The 13,942-nt window shown below is 42.1% G+C and overlaps 1 protein-coding gene across 5 annotated transcripts in view; it reads left to right on the forward strand.

The window, feature by feature from the left end:
* The window catches only part of WASF1 (WASP family member 1), an 87,341-nt gene that overhangs the window by 30,816 nt on the left and 42,583 nt on the right, over nucleotides 1-13,942 (forward strand). For 4 of the 5 annotated variants that reach the window (XM_020801366.3, XM_020801362.3, XM_078385087.1 and 1 more), the window contains exon 2: nucleotides 10,732-10,890. In XM_020801366.3, the coding sequence (XP_020657025.1) occupies nucleotides 10,758-10,890 (133 nt within the window). In that variant the 5' untranslated portion in view covers nucleotides 10,732-10,757. Of the gene's footprint in view, nucleotides 1-8,210; nucleotides 8,345-10,731; nucleotides 10,891-13,942 lie in introns of all 5 variants that reach the window. The other variant, XM_072997907.2, reaches the window with a different exon arrangement.

A 13,942-nucleotide genomic window follows, 5' to 3' on the forward strand; every position in this document is an offset into this window, starting at 1 on the left:
ATTCTTTCTGGAATATAGCTCGGAGTAGTGCTGCACCCAGCGTTCCATCTGCTGTGCTCGGTCCTGGATGATCACACCTGTAGTAGACTTCAAGGGAGCAGATTTCTTCTGTAATGGACCTAAGGCCTGCTTGATACCATCATACATTCCTTTGATGTTACCTGTGTCCGCTGCTATCTGTATCTGAGAGGAAAGCTGAAGCCAGTAGTCATTGGAGCATCTCCTGGCAGCCTGTTGGACTTGGCTACGAGCGGCTCGAAGAGCTTGCAGGTTGTACTCGCTAGGACAGGCTTTGTATGCTGCTAGAGCTCTTCTCTTATCCTCAATGGCTGGCATTAACTCCTCCGAATGGGCTTCGAACCAGTCAGCCATCTTTCTGATCTTCTTGCCGAAGGTGGACAAGGCAGTGTTGTAGACAGTGTTCTTGAAGTGTTCCCATCGTTCAGGTGCATTTACATTTGCTGGACCTGGAAGGGTTTCCTCGAGTGCTTGGGCAAATTCCTTCACTTTTCTTTGATCGCGAGTCTTGTTTATGTCAATACGTGGTCTTCCTTCCTTTTTCATGTGATACAATTTCTTTGTTCGCAGTTTTACTCTACTACACACCAGGGAGTGATCAGTATCGCAATCAGCACTCTGGTAGCTGCGTGTGATCGTAACACTAGGAAGGCTAGAACGTCTAGTGAGGATCAAATCGAGCTGATGCCAATGCTTGGATCTTGGATGTCTCCAGGAAACTCTGTGTTGCAGCTTCGTATTAAAGAATGTGTTGCTGACACAGAGACCATAGTAACAGCAAAACTCCAGTAAGCGTTGGCCATTTTCGTTCATCTTTCCAATGCCAAAACGGCCTAGACAAGTGGGCCAAGAATTGTGATCAGCACCAACTCTAGCATTAAAGTCTCCAAGAATGAACAGTGACTCTCTTTCAGGGATTTTTTTGATAGTAGCTGCCAGATCGTCATAGAATTTGTCTTTCACTTCTGGAGTGGATGACAGTGTTGGTGCATATGCACTAATGAGGGTTACTGGTCCTGCTGATGAGTGGAGCTGCAGAGACAGGATTCTTTCACTCCCCACAGTGGGTGGAACAATGCATCTCAGGAGAGTGTTTCTGACTGCAAAGCCAACACCATATTCCCTGGTCTCATTCGATGGTTTTCCCTGCCAGAAGAATGAGAAGTTTTTTTCTTTGACAGATCCCGAGTCTGGCAGTCTTGTCTCTTGCAGGGCAACAATGTCCATCTGCAGTCTACTCAGTTCCATGTCAATGACAGCTGAAACCGTTTCAGCAAGGCCTGCCAAGACTTTGGACTAACAATCAGCCTGAAGAAAACACAAGTCATGGGCCAGGGTGTGGACTCACCTCCCTCTATTACCATCTCCACACAAGAATTGGAGGTTGTTCATGACTTTGTGTACCTTGGCTCAACCATCTCTGACACCCTCTCTCTAGATGTCGAGCTGGATAAACGCATTGGGAAAGCAGCCACCATGTTCTCTAGACTCACAAAGAGAGTATGGCTCAATAAGAAACTGACAACACATACCAAGATCCAGGTCTATAGAGCCTGTGTCCTGAGCACACTCCTGTACTGCAGCGAGTCCTGGACCCTTTGTGCCCGGCAGGAGAGGAAGCTGAACACCTTCCATATGTGTTGCCTACGACGGATTTTTGGTATCACCTGGCAGGACAGAGTTCCAAATAGAGTAGTCCTAGAACGAGCTGGAATTTTCAGCATGCATACATTACTGAAACAGCGACGTCTACGCTGGCTTGGGCACGTTGTGAGAATGGCTGATGGTCGGATTCCAAAGGATCTCCTATATGGAGAATTAGTGCAGGGAAATCGCCCCAGAGGGAGACCACAGCTGCGATACAAGGATATCTGCAAGCGGGATCTGAAGGCCTTAGGAATAGACCTCAACAGATGGGAAACTCTGACATCTGATCGTTCAGCCTGGAGGCAGGCAGTGCATCACGGCCTCTCCCAATTTGAAGAGACCCTTGTCCAGCAGACTGAGGCAAAGAGGAAGTCACAAAGGAAGCAAAACCAGGGAGCTGGACAGGGGACAGATTGGATTTGTCTCCAGTGTGGAAGGGATTGTCACTCTCGAATTGGCCTCCTCAGCCACACTAGACGCTGTTCCAAGTCCTCCATACAGAGCACGATACCATAGTCTTTCGAGACTGAAGGATGCCTACTACTATCATCACACATGGGGTATTGATTGATTTGGAGCCAATGTCCCCACGTCTGCATTTCAGTCTGTAGCCCCTCCTTCTTTCCCTTGAATAGTTTGCTGTCAAGCCATTTGGTTTTTAAAGGATTGCACAGCATTAAGGAAGAGGTAGCAGTTTTCTAAAGTTCTTCATAATGTGCACAGAACTGCACATACTTTTGCATTTCATTGCAGTTACTTCAATTTTGTAGCAAATTTTTATTTTTCTCTGCAGAGGTGCTCTAGCAGTAAATTATTATATCAGTGTAGCAATGCAATCCCCTTCATGGATTGCTGGCTTGTCGTGGCGAAGGGGCTTGAGTAATTCAGAGAAACTATGGGCTATGCTGTGCAGGGACACCCAAGATGGACAGGTCATAGTGGAGAGTTCGACTAAACGCAATCAACTAGAGCAGGAACTGGCAAGCCACTCCAGTATCTTTGCCAAGAAAACCCCGTGTACAGAAACAAAAGGCTAAAAGATATGACGTTGGAAGATGGGACCTCAGGTCGGAAGGCGTCCAACATGCTACTGAGGAAGAGCAGAGGACAAGTACAAGTAGCTGCAGAGCTAATGAAGTGGTTGGGCCAAAGGCGAAAGGATGCTCAGCTGTGGACGTGCCTGGAAGTGAAAGGAAAGTCCGATGCTGCAAAGAAAAATATTTATTTATTTATTTATTTATTTATTTATTAAATTTATACCCCGCCCCTCTAGACCATGTCTACTCGGGGCGGCTATATACTGCATAGGGACCTGGAATGTAAGATCTATGAACCTTAGGAAGCTCGATGTGGTCAAACAGGAGATGGCAAGAATAAATATTGACATCTTGGGCGTCAGTGAACTAAAATGGACAGGAATGGGTGAATTCAATTCAGATGACTACCATATCTACTATTGTCGACAAGAAGCCCATAGAAGGAATGGAGTAGCCCTCATAGTCCACAAAAGAGTGGGAAAAGTTGTAATGGGATATAATCTTAAAAATGATAGAATGATGTTAATACGAATCCAAGGCAGACCTTTCAACATCACAATAATCCAAGTTTGTGCACCAACCACCAGTGCTGAGGAGACTGAAATTGACCAATTCTATGAAGACTTACAACACCTTCTAGAACTGACACCAAAGAAAGATGTTCTTCTCATTCTTGGGGATTGGAATGCTAAAGTAGGGAGTCAAGAGATAAAAGGAACAACAGGAAAGTTTGGCCTTGGAGTTCAAAACGAAGCAGGGCGAAGGCTAATAGAGTTTTGTCAAGAGAACAAGCTGGTCATCACAAACACTCTTTTCCAACAATACAAGAGGCAACTCTACACATGGGAATCACCAGATGGGCAATACCGTAATCAGATTGATTATATTCTCTGCAGCCAAAGATGGAGAAGCTCTATACAGTCAGCAAAAACAATACCTGGCGCTGATTGTGGCTTTGATCATCAGCTTCTCATAGCAAAATTCAAGATTAAACTGAAGAGAGTAGGAAAAACCACAGGGCTAGTCAGGTATAATCTAAACCAAATCCCTTATGAATACACAATACACAGTGGAAGTGAAGAACAGATTTAAGGAACTCGATTTGGTGGACAGAGTGCCTGAAGAACTTTGGATAGAGGCTCGTAACATTGTACAGAAGGCAGCAACAAAAACCATCCCAAAGAAAAGGAAATACAGGTACAAGAAAACAAAGTGGCTGTCCAGCGAGGCCTTACAAAGAGCAGAGAAGAGAAGGGAAACAAAATGCAAGGGAGATAGGGAAAGTTACAGAAAATTGAATGCAGACTTCCAAAGAATAGCAAGGAGAGACAAGAGGGCCTTCTTAAATGAACAATGCAAAGAAATAGAGGAAAATAATAGAAAAGGAAAAACCAGAGATCTGTTCAGGAAAATTAGAGATACTAGAGGAACATTTTGTGCAAAGGTGAACATGATAAAGGACAAAAGTGGGAGAGACCTCACAGAAGCAGAAGACATCAAGAAGCAGTGGCAAGAATACACAGAGGAATTATACCAGAAAGATTTGGATATCACGGACAACCCAGATAGTGTGGCTGCTGACCTTGAACCAGACATCCTGGAAAGCGAAGTCAAGTGGGCCTTAGAAAGCGTGGTTAACAACAAGGCAAGTGGAGGTGATGGCATTCCAGTTGAACTATTTAAAATCTTAAAAGATGATGCTGTTAAGGTGCTACATTCAATATGCCAGCAAGTTTGGAAAACTCAACAGTAGCCAGAGGACTGGAAAAGATCAGTGTACATCCCAATCCCAAAGAAGGGCAGTGCCAAAGAATGCTCCAATTACCATACAATTGCACTAATTTCACATGCTAGCAAGGTTATGCTCAAAATCCTCCAAGGTAGGCTTCAGCAGTATGTGGATCAAGAACTCCCAGAAGTGCAAGCTGGATTTCGAAGGGGCAGAGGAACTAGAGACCAAATTGCTAACATGCGCTGGATTATGGGGAAAGCCAGAGAGTTCCAGAAAAACATCTACTTCTGCTTCATTGACTATGCAAAAGCCTTTGACTGTGTGGACCACAACAAACTATGGCAAGTCCTTAAAGAAATGGGAGTGCCTGACCACCTTATCTATCTCCTGAGAAACCTATACATGGGACAGGAAGCAACAGTTAGAACTGGATACGGAAACACTGATTGGTTCAAAATTGGGAAAAGAGTACGACAAGGTGTATACTCTCCCCCTGCTTATTTAACTTATATGCAGAATACATCATGCGAAAGGCCAGACTGGAGGAATCCCAAACTGGAATTAAGATTGCTGGAAGAAATATCAGTAACCTCAGATATGCAGATGATACCACTCTGATGGCAGAAAGTGAGGAGGAATTAAGGAAGCTTGTAATGAGGGTGAAAGAGGAGAGTGCAAAAAACGGTCTGAAGCTCAGCATCAAAAAAACTAAGATCATGGCCACTGGTACCATCACCTCCTTGCAAATAGAAGGGGAAGATATGGAGGTCGTGACAGATTTTACTTTTTTGGTCTCCATGATAACTGCAGATGGTGACAGCAGCCATGAAATTAAAATACGCCTTCTTCTTGGGAGGAAAGCGATGATAAACCTCGCAGCATCTTAAAAAGCAGAGACATCACCTTGCCAACAAAAGTCCGAATAGTCAAAGCTATGGTTTTTCCTGTAGTGATGTACGGAAGTGAGAGCTGGACCATAAAGAAAGCTGACCGCCGAAGAATTGATGCTTTTGAACTGTGGTGCTGGAGGAGGCTCTTGAGAGTCCCCTGGACTGCAAGGAGAACAAACCTATCCATTTTGAAGGAAATCAACCCAGAGTGTTCACTGGAAGGACAGATCCTGAAACTGAGGCTCCATTACTTTAGCCATCTCATGAGAAGAGAAGACTCTCTGGAAAAGACCCTGATGTTAGGAAAGTGTGAGGGCAAGAGGAGAAGGAAACGACAGAGGATGAGATGGTTGGACAGTGTCATCGAAGCGACCAACATGAATTTGACCCAGCTCCAGGAGGCAGTAGAAGACAGGAGGGCCTGGCGTGCTCTGATCCATGGGGCCACGAAGAGTCGGACATGACTAAACGACTAAACAACAAACAACAACAACAAGCAATGCAATGACTAAATGCTAGACTTATTTTTTTAAGTGCTCAGGGGACAAATGGGGGGAGGGTGCTCCTACAGTTCCTAAACATCACACCCCAACTGTCTACATCATTACGATACCACCTACAGACATGGTCCCCATCCTATTGCAGAAGGAAACAACTGATCACATGGAGAAATGCCTGTTCCAATAGTTCCAACTTGGAAAAAAGTAAAAGCCCCCAGTGTTGTAGAAGAAATTCTACATCAGGAGCAAGAAGTACCAGACTGATTCTAATTAGCTTTTGTGTTATGTGATCAGTAGAAAAAAATGAATTCATCCAGTTTATAACCAGACCAAATCCCACATATTTGGGCAGAGTTGGGCAGCGGGACACTGAAGCTGAACAGAAGAGAAAGTGCAGCCTTACTGTTGCTCTAACATAGTATGGGAAGATTATGCTAGTATTAGCTCTTATTCATTTACTTGACTATGTAGTCCTTTACCCCAGAACTAGAAAAAGGTAAAGGTAAAGGTTCCCCTTGACAATTTTTGTCCAGTCGTGTCCGACTCTAGGGGGCGGCTCTCATCCCGCTCTTCAAGCCATAGAGCCAGCGTTTTGTCCGACGGCAATCTTTCCGTGGTCACATGGCCAGTGTGATTTAGACACGGAACGCTGTTTACCTTCCCACCGAGATGGTACCTATTTATCTACTCGCATTTGCATGCTTTCGAACCGCTAGGTTGGCGGGAGCTGGGTCAAGCGACAGGCACTCACTCCGTCGCATGGATTCGATCTTACAACTGCTTGGTCTTCTGACCCTGCAGCACAGGCTTCTGCGGTTTAGCAACTTACAGGTAAAAATACAACAAGTTTTATTGATACAAAAACAAATTATGTCAGAGCATATTTGACATACAACTGCAAAAGCAAATCTGTATAAAGGAAATTAAGACCCACCTATTAAAAGTTCTTTCCTCAACAGCCAACATCAGTGAACCTTAAAGATGGGAAGATGCACATCATGACATTAAAAACATCCCTTCTGCACACAGTAAGGTACATTTCTAGAAAAAAGGACTAAAAAAAAAAGTTCCAGGAGCCTCTCTGTTTCCACCATTTAGCAAAGGACTTATAGGGCTGGAAACCAGACTAAAACCTTGGGAAATGCATAGTCATCCAGATGTTGGAGTGCTACCACAACAACTCTAGCCAATTGTAATTAGTTGTGGGATGAGTTGCAATCCATCCACATTTGATAGATCACATGTTCCCTACCCCTTCTTTAGCACTATGTAGATCAGTAGGGGAAGACTTCAAGAGGGCAAGAAAAGGAAAAGGTATTGCTTTTCTCTTCAGCTGCTCCTTTTCTTTGCAAGCTTCCCAAAATAGGACAAAGTTCCTATTCCAGGAATGCTGAAGCTTTGGACTGGAGTTATATTTGGTCATTTTACTGTGAGTTTTCACATATATCTTCAGAATTAGCATTGCAGAAAAGAAGCTGCACTTTCTAAAATGCTTACAGTGTTGTGTCAGTAGTCATAGAATAGCAGTTGAATGACTGTGCTGCTTATTATAATGTCAGAGTGATAACTAAGGGATTTACTGCTATGACAGTAGTGCCACATAATATTAGTGTTTGAATCAAAAACAAGTAAATTTGAACTTAATATGAAACTATATAATCCACGAGTTGGGGCAACAGCTTCTCAGTCCATTAGGTTGGAGAAGCGCTACAGAAATATTGTATTCTATTGTTTTGTAGAATGGGACTCTCAAAAGAGTTCCTTCATTTACTTTGAAAATCTGTTTATAAAACACTTTATTTAATTCTATTTTGTGCAGTGCTAACCCTTTAAATATATGTGATCTGCATGTTACCTGTCGTTGCTACATATCCAGAACCAAAAAAACCATAGCTGTTTTGAAAGTTGTTAACTTCTTTGTTCCATGTAATTAACCAAGCTTCCTTTTTAGTATGCTGTTTTTGCTTACTGTATCTTCCATTAATTGTTGTAGGACAATAATGGTCTGTAAGCAGAGAAGCAGTTATTAGATATGTTAGGCAGGATTCAGGGGATACTGGTCCTGCAGAATTTCAAATTAAGAGAAGGCAATGGTACTACTAAATTATGACCTTTTCCCACAGATTCCAAGATAATTGCATTCATCTGTTTTCTTTTGAATACTTTTGATTAAGTAATAATTTATTTGGATTGGCTATTCGTGATCAAGATCACACTGGGTGGAGTTTAATGCATTGTTTGTTTGTTTATATGTTTGTATTTTATTTCATTATTTTATTGTGCTATCACAGTTCCAAGTTAAAACAATACAGTGGTAAGGATAAAATAATAAAAATACTAAATTAATTAGCTAATAATAAATACCCGTTTGTTTGCCCTCATCCAGCCCATTCCTAATACGAAGCATCACTTTAGAACTGAGACAGCTTCCTACAAATTAGATAGATAGAGTTGCCAGTCATCACCATACAGATGGCAGTGAACTGCAAAGCTCTGGACAGCCTCTTCTAACAGTTTCATGTACGTAAGTATTAAATTGCATTGAGGACAACACAGGACCTTGAGGGAACACCACAGGTCAGCAACTAGGACATCAGACAGAAGTTCCCCAATACTACCTTCTGAGTTCTTCCCTCTAGGAAGGACTGGAGGTCAGGGGATGAATAAAGTGCGTAGAGGGAAGCTTTTTTTCCTCTCACGCAATACTAGAACCAGGGGACATCCACTCAAATTGAGTGTTGGGAGAGTGAGAACAGACAAAAGAAAATATTTCTTTACCAAGCTTGTTTTTAGTCTGTGGAACTCCTTGCCAGAATATGTGATGGCATCTGGCCTAGATGCCTTTAAAAAGGGATTGGACCGATTTCTGGAGCAAAAGTCCATCACAGGTTGCAAGCCATGGTGGGAGTGTATAATCTCAAGGCTTTAAAGTAGTTCACTATATTCTGTACTGATTGTGTCAAATTAATTTGAAGTAATAGTATAATTAGATCCTTTATGCTATCAGGCATTTTAGTGACATACGTTTGGACAGTGGACTTCAATTCTCTTTTAGGTTTCTGACATGATTAATCATTTCATTAGTTTCTAATTTCTATTTTGGATTCCACAGTAAGGTCAGCACAAAACATTGCACGTACTGTCTTATTATCCCTCCCTCTTTCTTTCTTCATGCCAAGCGTAACTTCTTGTTTCATGTATGTCCTATTTTATGAGTAGGAGTTATGGTTTGCTACCAAATGACAATTCTTCCCTTAATTAGTACTCAAAAATGCTAATGGATTTTAGATAGATAAAACTTTATTACGGTCAAACGACCAGCCACAAATAAAACATCTAAAATATATAAATATACAGAAATATACAAAAATGTTGAGATTGAATGCAAAGCAATAGTTGGTTCTGAGGTAAACAACAACAATGTCAGTACATCTCCCCTGAAGCAATTCCAAAATGTCTAGCAAACCATGCTCTGATTATGGAAGTTTTTTTTTAATTTCTAAGAAAAAAATGGAATGCTTTGTCTGCTAGCATGAACATTTCTGTATTTTCTTGGGAGAGGGAGCAATCTTGTTAAGAGAGGACACTACTAATTTAGATTCCTTTGTGCAAAGTCTAACCCATTTCATATTGACCAAACGGTCTGTGATATGTGTTTAGAATTCTATGATTAGTGAACTAATGTGAAACTGAATGTTCTATGAAAGGTTAAGCTGCATATTATTCTCTCTTGAAGTATAAATGCATTGACTAGGCATCCTTCAGTCATGAGAGACTATGGTAACGTGCTCTTAGTACTTAGTACTTAGAACAGCATCTAGTGTGGCTGAGAAGGCCAATTCGAGAGTGACAATCCCTTCCACACTGAAGACAAATACAATCTGTCCCCTGTCCAGCGCCCTGATTTTGCTGCTTTCATGACTGCCTCTTTGCCTCAGCCTGCTGGACAAGTGTCTTTTCAAATTGAGAGAGGCCATGATGCAACACCTGCCTCCAGGCTGAACGCTCAGATGTCAGGGTTTCCCATCTGTTGAGGTCCATTCCTAAGGCCTTCAGATTCCGCTTGCAGATGTCCTTGTATCACAGCTGTGGTTTCCCTCTGGGGCGATTTCCCTGCACTAATTCTCCATGCAGGAGATCTTTTGTAATCCAACCATCAGCCATTCTCACAGCATGTCCAAGCCAACGTAGACATGGCAGTTTCAGTGCTTCAATGCATTTCAATTGACTTCCCGATCTCCTTTTCCGCTCATTTTTAAGTGTCTTAAAATGTTTGAAACCTGTTTTAAATGCTTGGAATCGGTAGTGCACCTTGTGAAACCTATGCAAACTTAATTTGGCTCTGTTCTGAGTCTTCGTTAATTTTTGGTAATTTTTTGGGACAGTTCAATGGATTTAAATGAGGAAAACAAAAAATCAGATTATATGATGAAAAATTTTCCCACTCAACTCTTTTCAGATGATGATTGTCCATCCCTGCTCTTAATTATGATTTCTACTACAGATTTCCAGAATGTTTGGTTTGTTTGAAAGATGCACGTAGGAATAACTATTTTCTGCAAAATACTACTAGCAAAAACTGTCAGTAGATTAAGCTGTTTTTTTAAAATCCAGTATTAGTAAGGATTCATTTCTCTTGGCTGCAAAGTTTTTAAAATATGATTCATTTAACCTGTCTCCCTTCCCGTGTATTCTTTATGAATTTTACCTAGAGCATGGCAAATATGCTTAGTATATTTGAGTCAAATAAAAGTTAACTTTGAAACTTTTGTGGTGCTACCTACTGTTGTACAATCATGCTACTCATTTATAGGTAACTGTTTTGATTAAATTAAAAATTTCAGTGTATGAACAGTGAACTTGATAATTATGTCAAATAATAATTTAGCTCTTCTATTTATTTACAGGTATATTGGCTCTTTGATATCTCAGGATGCCATTGGTAAAAAGAAACATAGACCCTAGGTATCTTTGTCATACAGCACTACCACGAGGTGTAAAGAATGAACTGGAATGTGTTACTAATATCTCCTTGGCAAATATTATCAGACAGTTAAGCAGCCTAAGTAAGTACAATGCATTAAGGGTTAATAAATTTTGTCCTAAAGTGTTATATGGCTATATTTTAAATATTTATTGGAGGTTGTGTATATCCACCGCTGATGCCCTGCAGAAATGCAGCAGCAAATCATTCTGCTGAATTTTGGGAGACCAAACTAGAAAAACTCATTGAATGTTTTGTTTTAATAAGACTTTCCTATTTTGCTGTATTTGGGTAGCAAACCATGAAAAAAAAACTTTTAAAAAACTGTTTTCTGCTTTCTTAGTAGCTTTTAACAGTTTGGTGACCATAGTCAGAGGCAGATTTGGCAGAAGAAGAGGCTGGGGGCAAAAAATGAACTTGGGTCTATGTGGCTCATTGATTGATTGCATGCTAGCATCTCCTACTGTAAAACGTAGATCTCCTCCACTTCATTTTTCCTCCTTTCAGCAACCTTCCTTCACAGATTTTTTAAATGTCCTTGATCATATACATTTCTAGAAGCTTCAGATTATCAATATAACTATCCTGGGTCAACACTTAGTGGCAAACATGAATGAGATACCATCTAGAATATATAAATAGTACATAATACAGTGGTGCCCCGCATAGCGAGGTTAATCCGTTCCGGATTAACCTTCGCTATGCGAAAACATCGCTGTACGGGGCAGGAAAAGCCTATTGGAACGCATTAAACTTAGTTTAATGCGTTCCAATAGGCGCCAAAACTTACCCCTCCAGCGATGTTTTCGCGGTCCGGCGGCCATTTTGGTTTTATTTGCTGTTTTTGGTAGGTGATAGAATTGGTTTTGATAATTGTTTAAAAAGAATTGTTTAATTCTTTTTAAATATTTGAATACTTACTGTTTTTAGCTTTTAAATATTGTCTTTTAATGATGTAAGCTGCCTTGGGTTCTTTTTAAGGAGAAAGATAGGATAAAAACAAACGAACAGACACAGACATAAGCAAACAAACAAACAAACACTGAATCAGGGGGAAAACTTTTTGGCCTCCTGTGTGACATGCCTATGTCCTTGCCCTTCTACGTATTATTATGGGGTATCATAGGGCTCAGTTTCATATTTTTTAAAATTGAAACATACGTTTGAAAACCAGTTCCAGTGACCAATGTCAAAACTATCTCAGGCTCCCCATCCCAGTGCTGATATTTCTCAACCCTCTTCTGCCTCTCCAGCATCGCCCACTTTGTGCCATTGTGAGCATCTTTTCAAGCTCAGCACTGAGTATATCTGCAAGCTTCATACTGACTACGACAATGCTACTCAGTTTCCAGCGCCAAAATTACTTCCTGCCCACCATAAGGACTTGCCCGTACCCTCTTGACAGTTCTACTTCCTCTGCTCTGGCCTTCCTGGAACTGATGCTGCTCTCTAGTCAGATGTTGGTGGCACCAATCCTTCCTTTTTTTCTACACATCTTACTCTGACCTGGTCCTGTGCATGGCTAAAGCTCTTTAATTAGAGGTCTAACATCCACCACCTTCCCACTTGGACCATGTTTATGACCAGATAAAGAAGGACAAGTCAGCCCTGGTCTGCCTTTGTATTTTGCCTTCCTTCCTATACCTAGTCAGAGAATCTTGGTCCAAGCCTTCATTGCTTCCGCAAATATCCCAATATAGAGAGAACTTATAGAAGATCTAGGGCTTAGAAATAACTTTTCTCTCCAAATACCATCTACCTAATTCAGTAATCATGGAGGCATCCCAGACCAGGTCTAGAGGCCATCATAATGTGACCCCAAGTAATAGAGAGGGCTGAAAAATCAGTAGTAGAAGTAGAAGGACGTACTCTACTGCAGGGGTCCCCAACCTTTTTGGGACCACGGACTGGCTGAGCCCTTGAGGAAGGCAGGGCACACACACCCTGCAGGTGCAAAGCGGTGGGTGCTGGCATGAGCCCTCCCCCACCCCCTCATGCATGCGCAGGAGCACCTGCACACCCCCACATGGGCACTCGGGCACATGCATGAAGGGGTGGGAGAGGGCTCACGCAGGCGCTGGCACGCATGTGTGCGCGCAAAGCAGCTGTGGGGAGGGGAGTGCATACAGGGGGCGGGAGGTCTGTCTCCACGGCCTGGTCTGGCTCAGGCCACAGACTGGCACCAGGTCATGGATGGGGGGGGGGATTGACGACCTCTGCTCTATTGCATCTTTGGACATTAGGGTAGCTAATTACCAGGTGGCCATGGGGGCCTATCACAGATTCTTTAGGAATAAGCATGCCTCTCCAGAAAAGCCTTCCCAAAGACAAGCATGCCTTGGGCCTAACTTTTCACAATGAAACCATTGCCCTTTCCATGCAGGAAATGATTGCAGCATGTCATGCCAGTGGCTCAGCAACTAAGAATATGCTGACATTTGTGGCTTTACAAAGTTATGCCTGGCTTTGATCTGCTGGGCTTTCAGAGGATTCCCGCTCTTGTACTCAGTGGGGTCTTGACTTATGAATGGCCCGAGTTACGAACATTTTGACTTACGAACCGCTCTCATAGGAAAATATTGACTTGACTTATGTACTTAGATTTGAGTTACGAACTGAAAAAACCACGAGGGAGGCAGGGAAAGTGCAAAATTTGAACTTTCAGTTAACTGTTGGCTAGTGAAAAGGGTGCCTGTCTGCTTCCTCACTCCTCCCAGCGTTTAGAGAGTGGATTGGGAGACAGTCTTCAGACTGCCTGGTACTGCCTGGACTGTATTTTCCCTGCCTTCCCTGAACCTTTCTTGACCTAAGAAAAAAAAGAAAAAATATCCCCCTCTAGTGGTCGAAGGCGGAATAGCAGCTTCCCATTAGTTTCTATGGATGAAAAAGAGCAGATACCGATCAAATGGTTCTCAATGCATTCCTATGGGAAATGCAGATTTGTCCTGCGAACTTTTTGACTAGAGAACCGCCTTCCAATATGGATTAAGTTCTCAAGTCAAGACCCCACTGTATAGAGGATTTTCCATTTGATAGGATAGGTCTCTTTAACAACACCTACAACTATGAATTTATCTTTCAAATCTCCTAGTCCAACAGTTTGACAACCGATGCCAGTCCTACAGGTTGGGGGG

Source organism: Pogona vitticeps, chromosome 1, assembly GCF_051106095.1.
Source record: "Pogona vitticeps strain Pit_001003342236 chromosome 1, PviZW2.1, whole genome shotgun sequence".
Classification (NCBI taxonomy): domain Eukaryota; kingdom Metazoa; phylum Chordata; class Lepidosauria; order Squamata; family Agamidae; genus Pogona; species Pogona vitticeps.